Source organism: Eulemur rufifrons, chromosome 16 (genome assembly GCF_041146395.1).
Source record: "Eulemur rufifrons isolate Redbay chromosome 16, OSU_ERuf_1, whole genome shotgun sequence".
NCBI lineage: Eukaryota > Metazoa > Chordata > Mammalia > Primates > Lemuridae > Eulemur > Eulemur rufifrons.
This window is the reverse complement of record NC_090998.1, coordinates 38,813,967-38,834,322: the sequence shown is the minus strand read 5'-3', so window position 1 is coordinate 38,834,322 and position 20,356 is coordinate 38,813,967. Positions and strand designations below refer to the sequence as shown.

The 20,356-nt window shown below is 56.7% G+C and overlaps 1 protein-coding gene across 1 annotated transcript in view; it reads left to right on the top strand.

Annotated features, from left to right (window-relative positions):
- NCKAP5L (NCK associated protein 5 like) overlaps positions 1–19,836 on the top strand; it is a 34,351-nt gene extending 14,515 nt beyond the window's left edge. The window contains exons 2-13 of the mRNA XM_069489740.1: positions 5,125–5,186; positions 7,216–7,374; positions 8,026–8,094; positions 8,208–8,246; positions 9,286–9,405; positions 12,175–12,288; positions 13,639–16,268; positions 17,162–17,324; positions 17,627–17,708; positions 18,014–18,322; positions 18,401–18,543; positions 18,945–19,836. Of these exons, the coding sequence (XP_069345841.1) occupies positions 7,249–7,374; positions 8,026–8,094; positions 8,208–8,246; positions 9,286–9,405; positions 12,175–12,288; positions 13,639–16,268; positions 17,162–17,324; positions 17,627–17,708; positions 18,014–18,322; positions 18,401–18,543; positions 18,945–19,157 (4,008 nt within the window). The 5' untranslated portion in view covers positions 5,125–5,186; positions 7,216–7,248 and the 3' untranslated portion in view covers positions 19,158–19,836. The remainder of the gene's footprint in view (positions 1–5,124; positions 5,187–7,215; positions 7,375–8,025; positions 8,095–8,207; positions 8,247–9,285; positions 9,406–12,174; positions 12,289–13,638; positions 16,269–17,161; positions 17,325–17,626; positions 17,709–18,013; positions 18,323–18,400; positions 18,544–18,944) is intronic.
- Positions 19,837–20,356: the final 520 nt, after the last annotated feature.

Below are 20,356 nucleotides of genomic sequence, written 5' to 3'. Positions count from 1 at the left end.
GGTGGCTGGATGGCTTCCTCTGGTGGGGAAGAGTGAGAAGTAGTGTAAGTGCGAGCCTGGGGACAAGAGTGTGTGGAGTCCTGGCCCTCCACCACCCCCAGCCTCTGTGGAAAGAAGCACTGCCCTAGAGTGCTCAGGTCAGGGAATCCCAGGGATCTTCTCCAACTTCCCCCTTCCAGTACAGTAGCCACTAACTGCCTGTGACTATCCAAGATTAACTTTAAAATTCAGTTCTTCAGTTGGATTAGACACATTTCAGGTGCTCATTAGCCACATGTAGCTAGTGGCTACCGTATTGGACAGCACAGACTAAACATGTTCATCATCGCAGAAAGTTCTACTGGAGAGCACTGTTCTAGAAAAGTGATTCTCAAGCTTTTTGGTCTGAGGACCCCTCTATACTCTTAAAACTTGAGGACCCCAAAGAGCTTCTGTTTATATGCAGTATACTTACTGACATTTACTGTAGTATAAGGTAGAATTGAGTTTTAATCATTTATTTAATTCATTTAAACATAAAGATAATAAACCATTAACATTTTTTATCAAATATAATTATACCTTTTCAAAAAAATGAAGAATGTCACTGTTCTTCACTTTTGCAAATCTCTCGTGTCTGACTTAACAGAAGGCAAGCTGGATTCTCCTGTCTGCTTCTGTATTCAGCCTGCTGTGACATCACACAGCATCGTCTGGAAAATGCCACTGCACGCTCATGACAGAGTGAGAGTAATAAAGGCAAATAATGTCTTGATAGTGTTATGAAAATAGTTTGACCTTATGGACTCCTTGAGAGGTCCTCAGGGTCCCTGGGTCACGCTTTGAGAAACACTGTTCTAGAACCTCCACTTGGTGCAAAGAAACTTGTCCCTGAGAGACTGAATGATTTGCGTGGTCACACAGCAAGTAAGCAAAAGGCAAAGTTAGAATTAGCCTAGACTTCTGCCTTCTGGTCTGAGGCTTTTCCCAGTACCCGTGGCTGGGCTAGAGTGGTTGGGAGTGGGGCCTGGGCTGCTTGGCTGCAGAGCCCCTGGTGTGTGGTCCTATAAATAGACCCATTGTGTCAGAACCCCTTCCCTCTCCCCATTCCCAGCAGCTGCTGTTTTTGCTGTTGGGTTATGCTGTGGACAGGGAACAGGAGGGCTCCGAGGGAGAGGAGACGAGATGTGCCCTGCCTGGAAGGGCCGGGACTGATCCTGCTGTCGGTTCTGAGAGCCCACATATGGAGGCTGAGGTTCCTGGGGTGTCTGTGAAGAGGAAGTTGGGGGGAGGGTCAGTGCAGTGAGCCCCTTCCCCAAGGACAGATGCCTCTCAGAAGGGCTATTGTGTCTCCCATGCCAGTTGTCAGAAGGAGGGAAGGAAATTCTTGTCTGCCCTCTTTCTCTGAGGGGGGAGGAGACCAGTTGGAATTCTTAGGGCTGAAAGATGCTTTGGGCCAGGGATTAAGTGGCCACTTTCAGGCCAGGAGTGCCGTGGGAGCCAGGTCTCAGTCCTTCTACTGCCCCATGCCCCACTGCAGCCCAGGGCTGATCTTGGCTGAAAAGGGTGTTTTGCCTGGGTGCAGAAGTTGCTGTTTACAAGTGCACTCTTGGGTGTGACTGGTAAAAAGGGCTGGGACTGGTAAAAGGGATTCCAGAAAACAGCTGGGGAGGGGAGCGGAGGGGAAATGGTTGGTGTTACGGATGATTCTGTTATTAAAGTGAGCTTCTCCATCTCTGCCTTCCCACAGCTGCCCACCCCTCCCCCTCCTCCTGGCCCCTGGCTTCTCTCCCTAGAGGACTCTGGGGGGAACAGCTGGTGAGTGAGGGGCTCATGAGGGGCCAGAGGCCTTGGCTGAGGGCCGGGTGAGGGGGGCTGGGGGGATGGAGGACGGGCTTGCTGCCACCTCTCTGGCCTCTTCCTCCCAGGCCTGGACTCAGAGCCCAGGAAGGGGTGTTGCCTGGGCCCTGCTGGAGAAGGGGTGGAAGCTGCAGACCCCACTCCTTGGGTCTGGCTGACTGAAAGGCCAGGACAGTGAGATCTCTTTTGAGGCCCTCAATTCCCCTGTCCCCTCCTGGCATTAAGAGAGTAGGGACTGGGGACCCCCATGACAGACTAGGCTGAAGAGATAGCTATTGCTCAGAGTCACTCAGTGCCATCCCCAGGTCACCCAGAGACCCCTGAGCAACAGTCTCCGCCTTCCCTATCCCTGGCTGCCCCCAAACCACCCGCCCCCACTCTGAAGGACAAGCCAGAGAGGGCCTGCTCTTCCTCCCTCCTCCCCCGCCCCCTGGCACTGAGGTCACCTCCCTCTGAATCAGGCCTTTGTGGGGGGAGGTGCCTCCACTGGCAGTTCTGGCGGGAGAAGCCTCCAGTTCAAGTTAGAGTTCCCAACCCTGGGGTAGTTCTGCCTCTACCCAGCCTGGCCAGCATCATGTGTTCCAGACCCAACATCCCGGATGTGTTGTGGGACCACTGGAGGAATGTTTGAAACCAGGGTCATCCTGAAAAACCCAGGCCTGGGGTTTTCCAGGTCTCGGGGGTCGAGCTGAGCACAGAGGCTGTGAGTAGAAGGAGTTGTGGGTCCTGAGGGAGGAGGGGGGCCTCTGGGGAGGGCCAGGGGGTGCTCACACCCTCACACCTAGCGGGGATGCCCACTGAGAAATTGACTGGGTTGGCTTTTTCCGTGAGATTGAAGCAGAAAACCCAGACTCCAAAGGGCCAAATTCCTGCTCAGGCTTCGATTTGGAGCTGGAAGTGGTGGGATCTCTCTGGATCTTAATACTCCCTAGAGGAGGGTAAAGACACAGGAAGTTTTCTTTTAGAAATCTCAAACTCGACTGTGGTCCACTCATACGGCATGTGCTCCTCCCCACCCCCAAGCTTAAATGCGGGTCTCTTCCCTGTGGCTCTCAGCAGTTTCAGCTGACAGCCTCCTGCCCTTCCTTGTGGCAGCCCTGCAGATTCAGAGAGGGCCCCTGCATCCTGACTTGGCCCAGACCACCGTGGCGTGAGGGCAGAAGGCTCTTCTCCCAGAATGGGCTGAGTCACAGCCTTCCTTCAGCCAGCATTTCCTGAGCCTCTCCTCAGGCTCCAGCCGGAGCCTACAGAAACGTGCGTGGAAGGACCACTGGGTGGCTTGTGAATTGGAGGGTCTGCTCCATCCCCCGGTGGCACTCAGGCCTCCCTGCGCTGGGATCCACAGGGGCTCTGCTTTGGCGGGTGGCAGCAGTTGGCTTTGTGGAGTATGGGGTCTCCACCCTCCTGGACCCAGAAAACCACTGGGCACACACATACACAAGCCACAGCCAGTGCTCAGTCTGGGCCTCGCTCCTAACCTGCATGCCTTTTTGTTTTTTTAGGAAAAGACATTCTACTAAACTACTCTCACCCTTTGTTTGGTTTTTGTTTTTGTGTGAGGAACACAAAACCTTGGGCTCTCCCTAGCTTTAGCTTTATCCTTTTCGGGTCTCTGGGCACTGCCCTGTTCATCCCGTTCCCCACCCCCACCTTCCCAACTTTGTCTCTCACCCTCCACAGCACACCTCCCCCCACCAACTCCTCTCTCCCCTGAAGGCTGCGTGGGGAAATATACCGTGAGGGATGGAGGGAAAGAGGGAAACAACCACGACTGGGCCTCCAACTGGAGGACAATGAGAGAGACCAGAGTTGTGGGTGGGGTGGCCTGAGGCCTTTTTTGGTTTTAACCCCTATTTGTGTGTGGGAAGGAGGGAGACTATTTCTTGAATTTTTTTCATTTTTTTCCAGGCCTATATATTTCTAAGTATATCAAACATGATAATGTTACAAGCAAACCAAGCTAAACATGATACATTTTTATGATGTCAAAATAACAAAAGGATTGTTGTAGAGTGTTAAAAATAAGTATTACACAGTTTTTCCTTTTCCTCTAAATGTTTCAGAAGTCTCCTTCCCCGTGTCATGCACACCACTCACAGTCAGAGAAAAGCATTCTCCCCTTTTACTGTAACCTGTGGCCTCAAAGCATGCCGTCGCTTTTCTTCTTCTGGTATCAGGAGAGGAGGGTGAAGGCTGGACTGGCCCTGGGGCTGGAGAGCTGACTGGGACGAAAGCTCTGGGGGCAGGGCAGGTGGACAGCACTCTGAGATCTTCAGGTGCCCCTGCAGCCGAGACCCCAGAGTGAGGGGCCTGGGACTTGGGGTTCACCTCTGTGTGAACAGACGAGGAAGTGGCAGGCTCTGCAGCAACCTCAGGCTTTGTACCGTGCCTGTGTCAGCGTGGGATAATATGAAAAGCCTCCATTTATTGAGTTCATGCCAGACACTCTACATATATTACCTCATTTCATCCTTCAACAACCCTTTGGTTAAGTGTTCTTATCTCCGTTTTTCAGTTAAGGAAAGAGATTCTTTAGAGTCAGGATTCTAACCTAGATTTGTCTTACTGCAGAGCTCCAGGGCTCTGCCTACGAGGAGCCCTGGGACTGCAGGGCTTAAATGTAAGTTGGCCTGTGGGGCTCACAGTACCCCTTGGACATGTGCAGAAGGGCCACAGAGCAGGGGGAACCCAGACCTGCCCAGGTGCTTTGTGAACCAGCCATGTGGTTTGGGCAACGTCCTTTGCCTCCAGAGCCTGCTTCCTCCCCCAGGCTGGTCCCCGCTTCCGAGCTTGTTGGGAGAACCTGTTGCGATGGGCTGCCTGTCACACAGGTTGTGCTCTTGTGTGTATGCACGTGGACTTCCTGTTCCTCGGTTTCCTCATCTCAAATATGTAAACTCCCTCTGTGGTTATGAGGATTAAAGAAGACAATGTATGTTGTACAAGGGTCGTAAAGCGCCACGTGTGACTGTTCGTTCCCATCTGCTATCCGAGTGGTTCCTGGCTGAGAGCTGGGGACCTTTGCACTGGCTCTTTCCTCTGCCCCAAATGCTTTTCCCGCTCCAGGATTTCATCTGCACTTCACTCGGGTCTCTGCTTTATTGTCATCTCCTGGTGCCTTATCACAACCCAGCGTTGTATATTGTCTGCCTCACCAGTAGAGTGGAAGCTTCATAAAGGCAGGGCTCTCTCTGGCTTGTTCTGTCCTAGTGCCAGGCACGTGGCAGGAGGGTGATAAATGTTTATGGAATGCATGGCTGACATCATCTCCCTGTTTCTCCACAGGCAAGGTGACCGTTCTGGCTGCTAGAGTGAGCGTGCCTACCTGGGTGAGGTGGCAGAGACAGGTGAGGGCCGCTGGGGCCTGTGCATGCGGCGGGTGGGAGAGGCACCCCTGGTCCCCACTGCGGAGGATGGAGGGGTGAGCGCTCAGATGCCTGGGTGGTGAGCTGCTGAGGGCCCCTCTTTCCTGTGGTCCAAAAGCTCTGCACCTCTTTCGTGGGGGCTCCAGTAGGACAAGGAAGAGGCAATGGAATAGTCAGTGGTAGACTGGGAGCTTCCACCCTTTTACAATAAAGAAAGGTTCCCACTGGAAACCTCTGCAATATTTGTGCAGAAGAAGAAAACAAGCACTTTCCTCTAGCAGAGAAATTGGAGCTCAAATGGCAGATGAAGACCAGTAAGTTAAAGCTAGTAACAATGGCAACATTTGGTGGGGTGGGAGGATCACATGGTGGCAGGTCCGAGCTCTGGCTCTGCCATGTGTGGTCATTGCAGTAGTCTGTGTAGTCATCAGTTTGTCTCCGACATGCCAGGTATCCCACCAGGAGGTGTGTGAGTTTGAATAGGGAAGTGAATGCGATGTCCTTGCCCTCCCGGAGTGGACCGCCTAGTGGGGGAGACCAGTAGAGAACCTTGTGGGAACAGCACCTAACCCAGGCTTGGTGTGGGAGCCCTGAAGAATGACTAGGAAGGAGTTAGCCAAGTGGAAGAGAGGGAGTGACGTCCAGAGACCCCAGGAGAGGGATCAGTGTGCACAAAGAGGCAGATCCTCCAGGGCCTAGCTCCTCCAGGGCGGTGGGTGCCTAGTGCTGCTGGAGCCAGAAGGGAGAGCCTTGGAGGCATGCAGGGTGCCTCCCACTGTGTCCAAGAGGAGCCTGAGGCCCAAGGAGAGGGGCCGCATCCTGGGGTGACCCGGCAAGTGAGCACTGTAGCCTGGACTGGAACTCAGGGCCCTGGGCCCAGCTCTGTTCCCCGCACATGTCCAAGTCATGTTGACAACACCTTTGTAAGCTGGTCTCAGGGTGCTTTCCCTAGGTGGTCACATTTGATCCTCACAGTGACCCTATACGGAAGGAAGAATCCTTCTACCCATTTCTCAGAATTAGGAAACTGAAGATCAGTTGGTTGACCAAGCGAATGAATGAGCTAAGCAAGTTTTCATGTGTTCACCCACCTCATACTAGGCAGAGCCAGATTGAGCCTTTTGGCTACAAAGCCAGAGTTTTATCCATTGTCTCCACTATGTAAAGTGTCCCTGCCCCAGGCAGGAGACCACTGATCATCAGGACAAAATCCTAGTTGTCTGTCTTATTAAATTAGTTTAAATTATTATTATTTGCCAGGCACGGTGGCCTATAATCCCAGCACTCTGGGAGGCTGAGGTGGGAAGATCGCTTGAGCTCAGGAGTTTGAGACCAGCCTGAGCAACAGCGAGACTCCGTCTCTACTAAAAATAGAAAAAAATGACCAGGCGTGGTGATGCATGCCTGTAGTCCCAGCTATTTGGGAGGCTGAAGCAGTAGGATTGCTTGAGCTCAGCAGTTTGAGGTTGCAGCGAGCCAGGCTGATGCCACAGCACTCCAGCCTAGCAACAGAGTGGGACTCTGTCTCTAAATGAACGAATGGGTGAATGAATAAATAATACTGTTACTGTTATGAATAATAATTCTTGTGTTTTAAGTAGTTTTTTTTTTAACTTCAAATTTCTTTTGCAGACTTAATCCTTGTTTGCAAACACTCAGTGAGATTAGGTGATGTTGGTGTTGCTTATAAATGGGGAGACTGAGGCACAAGGAGGCTGAATGACTCACCAGTTTGAGGCTAATCCCAGCAGAAAAATCAGGTTTCCCAGCTTTCTGCTTTGTGTGTGTATGATAGGGCGTGTGGGAGTACAGGGGTTTCTAAAACAATGGTCTCTGTTTGTAAGATGGGAAGAGTATCTGTGTGTCTGCCCCATGACCAGGAGACTCACTCCCAGCCTGATGCTGAGTTGTTACACTGTCATGTAGGTCACACTGATCTAAACTCCATGAATACTGAAGAGTTTCATCTTTGTCCTCCTCCTCCGCTCACCTCCCCCATGCCCTGGAGTAGCCTGCCAGGGCTTCTCTCACTTGTTCCCAGGGTATGATGTCGGAGGCCATGGACCAGCCGGCCGGGGGTCCTGGAAACCCGAGGCCAGGAGAGGGTGGTGATGGCAGCATGGAGCCGGGCACCTGCCAGGAGCTTCTGCACCGACTGCGGGAACTGGAGGTGCGGCACAGGGCAGGGTGGGGGCGGCAGGGCTGCCCCTCCCTCTCAGCTTAGTACATGTCTTTGGGGCAAGGGTGGACCTTCCTCTTGACCCGTTTCACCAGGCTGGAGGAGAGCTGGACCTTTCTTTCACAGAGCTCCTCTGAGAAGCCCCTTCCTTACTCTTAGCTCTCCAGCCCAGGTGGCAGCTCAGGGACAGGAAGCATGCAGGGTGTGCTGTCCTAACTCCCAAAGACCTCCCTTCTTTACCTCTCTTCTCCCCAACTTTCATCCCCTGCCAGCTCTGAGGAAAAAGAGTAGTCCCAAGCCATAAGAGGAACGGGTTGGATAACCCGGGCTCAAGAGTTGAGGGGCAAGAATGCAGATCCTCAACTCAGGCCCCTGGCCACAACCTTAAGATCCTGCTCGTACCCCCAGCCTCCTCTGCCCAGGTCCCAGCTCAGATCTCCTGGCCAGTGTCTCCTCAGCCCACTCAACTCTGCCCGCTTGCTGCCCTTGGTTCTCTGTGTCGGTCTCGTCCTGCGAGAACCTGATGGCAGCCTAGAGCTGGAGCTCGCAGACTCCTTGGGGCCTCCCCCAGAAGGAATGTGCCCTGGGGCCAGAATAGTCCCCAAAGCCTCCTTTTTGCCTCTTCCTCCCTCACTCCTGCAGGCGGAGAACTCGGCACTTGCCCAGGCCAACGAAAACCAGCGGGAGACGTACGAGCGCTGTCTGGACGAGGTCTGTGGGGCCTGTAGTGGGACGGATGCTGGGGCGGGAATGGAAGCATGGCTTGCTGCGGAGGCAGGAGGTGGGTCAGCTGACAGCATTGCCTTGGGGCTCTCTGTCCCCAGGTTGCCAACCACGTGGTGCAGGCACTGCTGAACCAGAAGGTGAGTAGTGGCAGGAGACGTTCTCCCCTCCAAGCCCAGACACCCTGGGTACAGTGGGAGATGCCCTTCCTAGGACCCCGAGCCTGCTCAGCTAAGCCTTTACTAGGGGCAGATCCATACTGCTCTACCTGGAGGCAGGCATGACACTAGGTAAGGCCAAGTCTCTGAGCTGTGGTAACTGATTTGGGCTCAAATCCTTCCCTCACCCTGGCCCCAGCTGGCTTCTGTGATGGCCCTTACAGCAGTTGATGATGTGAGCATAAGTGGTTTCTTTTTTTATTTTTTTTATTTTTTTTTTTTTTTTTTTGTTGAGACAGAGTCTCACTTTGTTGCCCAGGCTAGAGTGAGTGCCGTGGCGTCAGCTTAGCTCACAGCAACCTCAGACTCCTCGGCTTAAGCGATCCTACCGCCTCAGCCTCCCAAGTAGCTGGGACTACAGGCACGCGCCACTATGCCCGGCTAATTTTTTTATATAGATTTTTAGTTGTCCATATAATGTCTTTCTATTTTTTAGTAGAGACGGGGTCTCGCTCAGGCTGGTCTCGAACTCCTGACCTTGAGCAATCCACCCGCCTCGGCCTCCCAGAGTGCTAGGATTACAGGCGTGAGCCACCGCGCCCGGCCCATAAGTGGTTTCTAAATATTTACTCAGGCACTATGGATAACTTCTCCACATATGGGCCACTTTGACCCCAAGGTCTTCCTTTGTCTTATATAGGCCCTTCTTTGATGTGTGGTTTCTAAGAGGCAGGGGTTGGCTCCAGCGACGGGAAAGGTGACAGAGAATGGGATTTCCCTGTCACCATAGGTGGTAAACTTTAGAGAATTTAGCATCCCCAGAAGATGCTAGAGCTACAAACATTGGCAGGTTCTGATCCCTCTTAGAATGAGGCTGCAGGAGGAAGGCCTGCCCAGCAGGTGTCCCGGGGCCTCCAGGCAGGATCTGTGCCGCTGCCCTGATGAAGAGGACTGTGTTCATACCACTCTCCCTCTCCCCTCCCCCTCCCCTTCTCTTCCTCTGACTGGTCCCGGACGGCAGGACCTGCGAGAGGAGTGCATCAAGCTGAAGAAGAGGGTGTTTGACCTGGAACGGCAGAACCAGATGCTGAGCGCCCTGTTTCAGCAAAAACTCCAGCTCACGACAGGCTCTCTCCCTCAGGTGGGCACATGGGCTTCTCCCTGTCATAGCCCTGCCTCCACCTTCAGCATCACTGTCCCTTCTCACATCCAGCTAGAGAAGCAGGCCGTCAGCCAGCCCCCTCCGTTCTCGGGGCTGTGGCCCTCCGGGGAAGGCCTGCCTGTCCTGATGGGTTTGCACCTTAGATGGGGTGAACACTACCCAAGTCCCCTCAAGCTTGGCAGTCTCCCACCGCCCAGGTACTCCCCTCCCAGCTGGATGGCTTCCCTTCTTGTTGACAGAGAAGGTTTGCACTTTCTCCTGCCCTGCGTGAGAAGATGGGTGGAGGCTGCAAATGCAATTCAAGCTTCCAAGAGGCCTCTTTGGCCACTGACACGGCCCATTCTTGGCCAGGGGCAGGGGTGGGGCTGAGTGTCACAGAGAGGTCAGGAAAGGCCCTTGAGTCCTGATAACTGTGTGCAGGGATGGTTGCATATACTGACACACTGCGTGTTCACAGACGTTGGTTTTTGCTACCAGCCCTGACACCTGCCTTCCCCAGGAGAAGCAGGAGGCTATTGGGAATGAGTCCTGGGCTGAATGAAGATGTCACCTGAGGTTATTCTGTCAGGAACCCCCACAGAGAGGGTGAGACATGGGGTGGAAGGTCAGGAGAAGCTCCAGGTGCCTGAGATGGGTGGTGGGTTGTTTCTGAGGTCACCAGCCCCTTCCCCTCACTTTGACAAGAAGAAAAGTACTCTCTGTGTGTCTGTCTTGTCTTTCTGATGCAAACCAGGCAGCTGTGGGCCCCAGGCCTGAGCAGGGAGCCCCTCCACTCACTAGGACGCCTGACCCTTTGCAGAGGAAGCCCCTTGGCACCATGGCCTATCTGGAGCCCCCTTCTCACCAGGCAGGTGCAGAACAGAGACTGACTCAGCAGTGGTGACTCTGCTGTTCTCCCTGCCCTACATGTGTCCCTGCTGCAGGGCTCACCCTGGAATCCCCAGAGGCTAACCACACCAGCCACGCCCAACCATCTGCACCCCAGATACTCGCCAGTGATTGCTGATAACAGAGGGCTCGAGCATCCTCAATCATTTATTTTTTACCTAAATGAACTCTGGGACCTTTGGGGGTTTTAGGCAATAGATTTATCTTCCTCAGAGGTAACATGCCGTAATGGAAAGAGCATGATCCTTGGCCTCAGATGAACTTGGGTTGGATCCCTAACTGAGCTGCTTCTTAATTGTATGACCTTGGGCAGATTGTTTGACTTTACAAACTACAGTTTTTCCCTTATAAATGGGCATAAAAATACCCATATTGCAGGTGGTTGTGAGAATTAAATGAGATACTATGTAGTGCTTGGCCCATAGTAGATAGTAAGTTGCAGTTATTTATCATTAATGTGATTCCCAGGTTGTGCTTTGCTAGGATGAAAGCTCCTTTGCACAAATGCAAATTAAGCTCTTATTGTGAGCAGGGCCTTTGTCAACATGTATGGAATTGGACTGAATCACAACGCTCCATCTAAGGGCTGTGGCCTGTGCAGGACAAACATGACCTTGGAAGGCTGGGACAGCTGGGAGCTGATGCAGCTACGACGAGTGTCCAAGAGTCCAGGGGGCAGCAGGGAGAGGCCTTCAGAGAAGGGCTGAGAAAGGTTCCTTTAAGGAGATGACATTGGACCTAGGCCTTGATGAATGGAAGATTTAAAAAGAGTGGCATAGGGTCTGGGGAGAAGGGATTCCCTGTGGAAAGAGCAGAAGAAGCAAAGATCCACGGGCAGGGAGGCCTCGGGAGCGGCAAGCTGTTCAGCTTGGACGGACCAGAGGACGTGTGAAGGGACAGCGAGCGAGAGAAAGCTGGAGACGGCTCAAGGGAAGAACCAGTGTCCGGGGAGCAGTTGGCAGGCCAGGCCCGGAATGCCTGCAGGGGCGTTCACACTTGTTTCCATGGGCAAGGGGCAGGCATAGGAGGCTTTTGAGCACAAAGAGGCTTATGCTTTAGGCTGCCTTGTACATGGAAGATTGAAAGGCCACCAAAGTAGGTTATGGAGACTGATTAGATTGCTGAGGGCATCCAGGCCAGGGGAGGGAAGATCCGGGCTGAAGGAGCTGGCTGCAGCTGGCCAGAGGGGAAGCTGAGAGATGCTGCAAAGATGGGATTTAAAGGCTGCAGAGAACGAGGGAGAGGGAAAAGTTAAATCCGACGCATATGTAGTGGAGATGCCCGGGAGAAGGAAATTACATTCTGAGGGACTGAGAGAGAAGTGCCCATGATTAAATCCTGCTTTTGCAATCCTCAGAGGAGATGTTTCACATGAGACTAGGTAGGGGAAGACAGAAATGATAACTCCCTTCCATCTCTTTCCTAAGAACATCTAAGGCCATTAGTCTCAGCCATCCCTGCGATCCTTGGATGACAGGTAGTCAGAGGTGGAACGGACCTTTGCAGTAGCCATCTTTGTAATAGGGGAGGAAGCCCCCCAGAAAAGTAGAGCAGACCTGGAGCTGGCATGGGTGTCCTGGGTTAGACCTGCCACTGTCTTCTGGGCCCGGGGCATTCCTATTTCTCCAAATCCTTCTGACTAGTCCCACTCCCTGCCACCTGAGCCTGCACCGTCTTCAAATCTACCTGTGCTGTGTTCTGAGGCTTCCTTTACCAGTGGGTGAGGACAGCAGCAGGAACTGCACTTTGGCCAGGAGACACCGTGAAGGAGAACACTTGGCTGGGAAGGCCTGGCTTCCTGAGGGTGCAGGGACCCAGAGCCAGATAGCTACTTTGCTAACTCTGCCTCTCTCTCCTCAGATCCCACTCACCCCGCTCCAGCCGCCATCAGAGCCACCTGCCTCCCCCTCCGTGAGCTCCACTGAGGGACCAGCCGCCTCGCTGCCTCTGGGGCACTGTGTCGGGCAGAGAGAGGTAGGAGAGCTGGGCACAGTGGTCTGTGGCCTTGCCAGCTAGAGGCTGGTCAGTCAGCACTGCCAGCTACTGCTGTTTCCTAACGGGCCCCTGGGGAAGGGCTGTTTCCCAGTGCACACACTCTTGTCCAGGCTGGAAGTATGAGCCCCCAGCTGTCAGCCTCATGCTAAGAAAAACAGATCCCCACCCCCACCCACTGGCCCTGTGAGCAAATACATTAGTAATGCAGGGAGAGTCATAGTTAACACTTACTGAGCTCTTGCTCCATGCCAGGCACTGTGTGGAACACCTTGGATCTTGTTTGTCTTATTTTATAAAGTTAAACGTAATTACCATCCCATTTTATAGATGACACAATGAAGTAGCTTACAGGTCACATAACTTGCAGAGGGTCGTATAGCTAGGTAGAACCTACACAGTCTGACCCCAGAGCCTGTGTAGTTAACCACTGTACCAGACTGAAGTACACCCAAGAAGGGGCTGGGCAACAGCAGGGAAGGGTTTGCATGGAGTCGCCCCCAATCCCCTCTCCTGCTGGGGATCAGGTCAGCAGGGCCAGCTGTCTGTCCTGAAAAGGCCTGGGCTTGCCCACAGTGACTGACTTAGAACTTGGCCACATCACACCCTCTCCTTGAGTGTTCTCTCTGGAGCCTGAGAAATAGACAGGCCTCCCTCCACTGGGACAAGCCTAGAGGTGCGACTTGTAGGCGGTCAGCCCTGCTGATCCAAAGAGCTGTGGGGGCCGGGCGTGGTGGCTCACGCCTGTAATCCTAGCACTCTGGGAGGCCGAGGTGGGCGGATCGTTTGAGCTCAGGAGTTCGAGACCAGCCTGAGCAAGAGCGAGACCCCATCTCTACAAAAAATAGAAAGAAACGATCTGGACAGCTAAAATTATATATATAGAAAAAAATTAGCCGGGCATGGTGGCGCATGCCTGTAGTCCCAGCTACTCGGGAGGCTGAGGCAGAAGGATTGCTTGAGCCCGGGAGTTTGAGGTTGCTGTGAGCTAGGCTGACGCCACGGCACTCTAGCCCAGGGAACACAGCGAGACTCTGTCTCAAAAAAAAAAAAAAAAAAAAAAACAAAGAGCTGTGGGGAGTGAGAGGCTGGGAAAGCCAAGAAGCAGGTATAGGGTACTCACCCGACCACAAGTATGCCAGGAAGAAGAGGTGGAGTAACCAGGACTTAGCAACCCTTGAGGAAGCTGAGCTGTCACATCCCAGTTGCAGTGAATTCCTTTTGGGGACACAGGCCAGCTGTGTTCCTGGCATACCCAGTTATGCCCAGCCTAGGCCTAGAACAGGATCCCAGCTGCACATGGCCTCCTCCTCATGCCGTCTCTCCCCCAAGGTGTGTTGGGAGCAGCAACTGAGGCCAGGAGGCCCAGGTCCCCCGGCCGCCCCACCCCCAGCGCTGGATGCCCTGTCCCCGTTCCTTCGGAAGAAAGCCCAGATTCTGGAGGTGCTGAGAGCCCTGGAAGAGACTGACCCCCTGCTTCTGTGCTCACCTGCCACCCCCTGGCGGCCTCCAGGCCAAGGTCCTGGCTCCCCAGAGCCCATCAACGGCGAGCTGTGTGGCCCGCCCCAGCCTGAGCCCTCACCCTGGGCCCCCTACCTGCTGCTGGGCCCTAGTAGCCTGGGAGGCCTGCTGCACTGGGAGCGCCTCTTGGGGGGCCCGGGAGGGGAAGAGGGTACTGGGCAGCCTTGGGGCCCTACCAGGGTACCCCCCCAGGCCCAGGGCACCAGCTCTGGCCCACAGTGTATCCCAGGCAGCAGCTCCTCCTCCTCTTCTGATGAGGCAGGTGACCCTAATGAGGCACCCAGCCCTGACACCCTGCTTGGTGCCCTGGCCCGCAAACAGCTGAACCTGGGCCAGCTCCTTGAGGACACAGAGTCTTACCTACAGGCCTTCCTGGCCGGGGCTACAGGCCCACTCAACGGGGACCACCCGGGTCCCAGGCAGCCATCCTCGCCAGATCAGGGGCCCCCACAGCTGTCCAAGTCCAAAGGCCTCCCCAAGTCATCTTGGGGTGGGGGTACCCCAGAGGCCCAGAGGCCGGGCTTTGGTGCTACCTCAGAGGGCCAGGGGCCCCTCCCCTTCCTCAGCATGTTCATGGGTACAGGGGATGCCCCACTAGGCTCCCGGCCTGGCCACCCCCACTCCTCATCTCAGGTGAAAAGCAAGCTCCAAATTGGCCCCCCTTCTCCTGGGGAAGCCCAGGGACCTCTTCTGCCCTCTCCAGCCAGAGGTCTCAAGTTCCTAAAGCTGCCTCCTGCCTCAGAGAAGGTCCCCAGCCCAGGAGGCCCCCAGCTCAGTCCCCAGCTGCCCCGGAACTCCCGAATCCCCTGTCGGAACAGCGGCTCAGACGGCAGCCCCTCCCCACTGCTGGCCCGCAGGGGTCTGGGTGGAGGAGAGCTGTCCCCGGAGGGGGCACAGGGCCTGCCCAGCAGCTCTTCACCCTGCTCCGCAACCCCGGACTCTGCACAGCTCAAACCTCCCCCACCAGCCTTGTCTACCACGCTGTCCCCAGGACCAGTGGTATCTCCCTGCTATGAGAACATTCTGGACCTTTCCCGGAGCACCTTTAGGGGCCCTTCCCCAGAGCCACCTCCATCCCCACTGCAGGTGCCCACCTACCCACAGCTGACTCTGGAGGTACCACAGGCCCCTGAGGCCCTCAGAAGCCCTGGAGTCCCCCCCAGCCCCTGCCTCCCAGAGTCCTACTCCTACCCCCAGGAGAAGAGTTTGGACAAGGCTGGCTCGGAGTCTCCCCATCCTGGCCGCAGGACCCCAGGCAACTCATCCAAGAAGCCCGGCCAGGGCTCGGGGCGGCGACCTGGGGATCCTGGCAACACACCTCTGCGGGACAGACTGGCAGCCCTGGGGAAGCTGAAGACGGGCCCCGAGGGGCCCCTGGGCCCAGAGAAGAACGGAGTGCCAGCCAAGCCTGGCTCCGAGAAGGCCCGGGCACCTGGGAGGTCAGGGGAGAATGCTGGAGACATGGTGCCCCCAAGGCCCCCTGAGCAGCCAGAAACTAAGGGGGCCCTGCGGGGGGCAGTGGCCTTAGGCACAAACAGCCTGAAGCAGCAGGAACCCGGACTTGGGGGGGATCCTGGGGCCCGAGTCTACTCTTCCCACTCCATGGGGGCCCGGGTGGACCTGGAGCCTGTCTCACCAAGGAGCTGCCTCACCAAAGTAGAGCTAGCCAAGAGCCGGCTGGCAGGGGCCCTGTGCCCCCAGGTACCCCGTACCCCTGCCAAAGTGCCAACCTCAGCCCCCAGCCTGGGCAAGCACAATAAGAGCCCTCACAGCAGCCCTACAAAGCTACCTTCCAAGTCACCCACCAAGGTGGTGCCCCGACCTGGGGCCCCCCCGGTCACCAAGGAGCCCTCTAAGCCTGACAAGGGGAAGGGCCCACCGTGGGCAGACTGTGGTGGCACCACCGCCCAGCCCACGCCCCCAGTACCTGGCCCTGCCGACCCAAGCCACGGCCCCGAGGGGCTGGCCCCACACTCAGCCATCGAGGAGAAGGTGATGAAGGGCATTGAGGAGAATGTGCTGCGGCTTCAGGGCCAGGAACGGGCCCCAGGCACGGAGGCCAAGCACCGCAATGCCAGCAGCATCGCCAGCTGGTTTGGCCTTAAGAAGAGTAAGCTGCCAGCGCTGAACCGCCGCACAGAGGCCACCAAGAGCAAGGAAGGGGCCGGTGGGGGCTCCCCGCTGCGGAGGGAGGTCAAGATGGAAGCCCGGAAGCTAGAGGCTGAGAGCCTGAACATCTCCAAGCTGATGGCCAAGGCGGAAGACCTGCGCCGGGCACTGGAGGAAGAGAAGGCCTACCTGAGCAGCAGGGCCCGGCCACGGCCTGGGGGCCCAGCCTCAGGGCCTAGCACGGGGCTGGGGCAGGGGCTGGGGCAGGTGCAGGGCCAGCTAGCCGGCGTGTACCAGGGTGCAGACACCTTCATGCAACAGCTGCTCAACAGGTGAGGGCCTGGGAGCAGCCGGCAGATACTTGGTGGGCTGGGGGCACCTTTCGCTCTGTGGGCACACCAGGGTCTGGAGCTGCGCCCACCTTTCCTGGGAGCTTGGGCTTCTCAGAGGTCAAAAGGGGTAGAATGCCACCGAAGTGTCTCGATAAGTAACCTGACCTGTAGGAAGGATCTGGGGCTTGAATCAGAAGTCAGGGTTTACATCTCAGCTCCTCCCCTTGCTAGTTGTCTGATCCAGTCTCACTTGAGAAGAGTTAATAGTCCACAACTTCCTGGGTCATCTCCATGTCAGATGAGGTAGTGTAGTTAAGGGAATGCTAGATCCTAGCTATGGGTCGATGAAGTTCTCAGGAAAGGGACAAGGAGGGTCCCCTTCCCATCTTGCCCTTTGGCACCTGCCACAGCAGGAGCTGTGGTTTAGCAAAGGGACCCATCCTTCTTGGGGCTGCTCTGTCTGGACCAGGTAAGGTAGCGCAAGTCCACAGGAATTGAGCCTCAGATAGGGTGTGTGGTTTGGATAGTAAGCATGCTCAGAAGTTCAGCTGGTGCAGGCAGGGTGTGTTGTGCGTGGACCAGGATATGACCAGGTCTGCTGATCTACCTGTAAACACCAGTGAGCAACCCCCTAGACTTGACACTGAGTACTCTGGGGACGTTCTCCTACCTTCTCCCTGCCCCTCCTGTTCCTCTGGGGTTTCCCCTAGGGTCCTTGCCTGTTGCCAGTGTCAGGAGGGGTTGGTGGGAACAACCAGCCGCAATACATCCCCTTCCCCAGGGCAGGGGGGCAGTGAGTGTGTCCCTAGGCCCAGCACCACTGGAGGGTGCTGGACTGGAATGTGTGGGTGGGCCTGGGCCTGCCTCACCTCCATCTGCACGGTTGCCCCTAGGGTGGATGGCAAGGAGCTGCCGCCCAAGAGCTGGCGGGAGCCCAAGCCCGAGTATGGGGATTTCCAGCCAGTGTCCTCTGACCCCAAGAGCCCCTGGCCAGCCTGTGGGCCCAGAAATGGCCTGGTGGGCCCTCTTCAGGGCTGTGGAAAACCTCCTGGAAAGGTAAGTTCTTGGGACAGGGATTGGGTAGAGGTGCCTGGCTCTCTGGCCCTGCCAGGTCTCTTTCCCCCCAGGGGGCTCCCCTTCCCTGTGGCCCAGAAGCTGCTGGATGCATTCATGGTCTCCAAGGGGGCACTAGGGAGGGGAGAAGGGCTTCAGTCTGTGGGGACTCTCAGACCCATACTGCAGGGGCTGCAGTGCTCCTAGCCCCGTACTCATATCCCTACTCCCCCTACTCCCCAGAGGCAGGGGAGGGGTTTGGGTAGGATGGGATTGGACTCTGAGGTCTCCTGTACCCCACACAGCCGAGCATCGAGCAAGGGAGGCGGGAAGAGATGCCCTCAGAGGACAGCCTGGCCGAGCCAGTGCCCACCTCCCACTTCACAGGTCAGCAGGGCCAGGGACTGAGGATGGGGTCTGCCCCTCACCCACTGCCCACTCCACTCCTCCTGTCACTACAGCAAGGTGCCAGGCTCTGAGTGCCGTCTTGCTACCAAGGGCACTGCAGCTGCACAGGAACAAATCCCCTGGTGCCTGCTCCACCACCCCCCCAAGCCCAGGTGGTTAGTGGAATGGGCCTGTTGGGCCAGGAGCGCCCTGAGTGGGGGTACAGCCTGGTCGGCGGGAAACTGCAGGAGGAGGGCAGAGGGGCTGAGCCCAGCCTCACCCCTGACTTGTCCTCCCCTCCCCAGCCTGTGGCTCCTTGACTCGAACCTTGGACAGTGGCATTGGGACCTTTCCACCCCCAGACCATGGCAGCAGTGGGACCCCCAGCAAGAATCTTCCCAAAACCAAGCCACCACGGCTAGAGCCCCCGCCTGGGGTGCCCCCAGCTCGGCCCCCACCCCTTACCAAAGTCCCCCGCCGCGCGCACACGCTGGAGCGGGAGGTGCCGGGCATAGAGGAGCTGCTGGTGAGCGGGCGGCACCCCAGCATGCCGGCCTTCCCTGCGCTGCTCACCGCCACGCCAGGCCACCGGGGCCATCAGACCTGTCCTGATGGTGAGTGTCCAGGCGGGAGGGTGGGACTGTCCCCGGGACCTAGACAGCTCCATCCACCTTCCCCTTGTTCCTGCACAGATGCCTGTGAAGATCCAGGCCCTACCCCTCCTGTCCAGCTGGCCAAGAACTGGACCTTCCCCAATACAAGGGCAGCTGGCAGTTCCTCGGACCCTTTCCTATGCCCACCCCGACAACTGGAGGGGCTGCCCAGGACCCCCATGGTGAGAATTGCAAAGGGGGAAAGGGAACAGGACTCGGGGACAGGAGGGAGTGGCCCGGGGAGACCAGTTTCTCCAGTGAGGCACAGCCTGTGTCTTGTACAGCCTTGGCCCAGCGCTGTCCAGTGGGGGACTGAGGGATCTCCCCCTTGGGTGCCCCTCAGGCAGGCCACCCACCCGCCCTGCTCACATACCTCTCATAGGGAAAGGGTTCCTGTCCCTTTCCAGGACCGTGGTAGGACTGTGCTTAGTCGTTCCAGCCTGCTTCCTCTGAGGCGTGCCTCACCCTGGGGGGCTCCCTGTAGCACCCTCCATCAGTGGGCAGTGCCCCCCAGGCCCAGGACGCCTCAGCTGGGCAAAGAGGTGGAGAGGAGCTTCCTCCCAAGCTGCCCCTCCTTCCCCAGGCCCTGCCCGTGGACCGGAAGCAGAGCCAGGAGCCCAGCCGCCCGTCCCCTATGCCCCAGGGCCCAGCTTTTGGGGGCAGCCGCACCCCCAGCACGTCGGACATGGGTGAAGAAGGCAGAGTGGCCAGCGGGGGCCCTCCAGGGCTGGAGACCTCAGAGTCGCTCAGCGACTCGCTGTATGACTCGCTGTCCTCCTGTGGGAGTCAGGGCTGAGGGGCTGCGCCATACCACGGCCCCCTCTGGAGTTGGGGACCACAGACTGGACCGGCTCTCTTCATGCCCCACCCCCTCGGAGCCAGTGGGGCCCCTCCCTGAAGGGACCAAGGAGGCAGGTGGATAAGAAGGCGAAGGGGGTCCCTGGCACACCCCACTGCCCACCGCTGCTGTGGATGAGATGGCCGTGCTCAGCTCAGGGAGAGACCCCACCCTTGGTCCCTTCTCTAACCCAGACTAAGGCTCTTCCTCTGATGGGCTGGGGGCTTGAGGCCGTTGTGTCCCAGCCCGCCAGCTCCCACTTCAGGCTGAGCCATCTCTTGGTGCTGGGCTTCCCGCCCGCCAGCTGTGCCATCTCTGCCCCGAAGCCCCACGCAGGGGGCCGTCCTGGAGGCCCTGTGCTGGTGGAGTTTGGGGGGCGGGGGACAAGTTGCCTTCTCTCTCTGCCCCGGTCCTCCCTGCTGTCTGGATGGTGCTGCCCTCCCCTGCCCCATGTCTTTGGGGTCTGTTTGTCTGTCTTTTTTGTTGTGGTTTTTTGTTTTTTTTTTATATTAAAGCGCCTGGCCCAGTCCCCACCCCCAATCCCCACACTGCGGTTAATTTATCTGTCGTTTAAAACGCGGCTGCTCTGCTTCTTGCCTCTGCTTCTGCCGTATCCCTAATAAAATGTGGAGGCCCCTCCCTGCCCCTGACTCAGCCTGTTGTGTGGGAGAACTCAGGGGTGGACAGGTGGGCAGAGATCAATGGGTGCCAGGTTGAAGGACCCCAGGCACCCTTGTCAGGGGAGCTGGCTAGAGTCACCCTAGAAGGTGACAGGGTTGGGGCAGTGGGGCCTGCGTAGGCCTGGAGTGGCATTTGGGCTTGGGCAGGGCAGAGAGCAGCTCCTTGGAGAGGGAGGTGGGAGGATGACTGTGGACATGGCACTCAAGGCCATGGTGGGTGGGACATGCAAACTCCGAGCTTCAGGGGCTGGGGGTGGATAGAGTTAACTGTAGCCTCCTGTTGCCACATAGCAAAGCAAGGCACAACTGGGTCTCACCCTGTTGCCACCTTCTAACCTCTCCCCAAACACTGGGCTTTCCCCAAGTCCTCTTGCCCCTGTTTCTACCTCACATTTCAACTAGAAGTTCCTCTGGCTCTGAAACTCTCAGTGTAGGAAAGGCAGGGCAGAAATGAGGCTGTGAGGAAGGGTCCAGGCT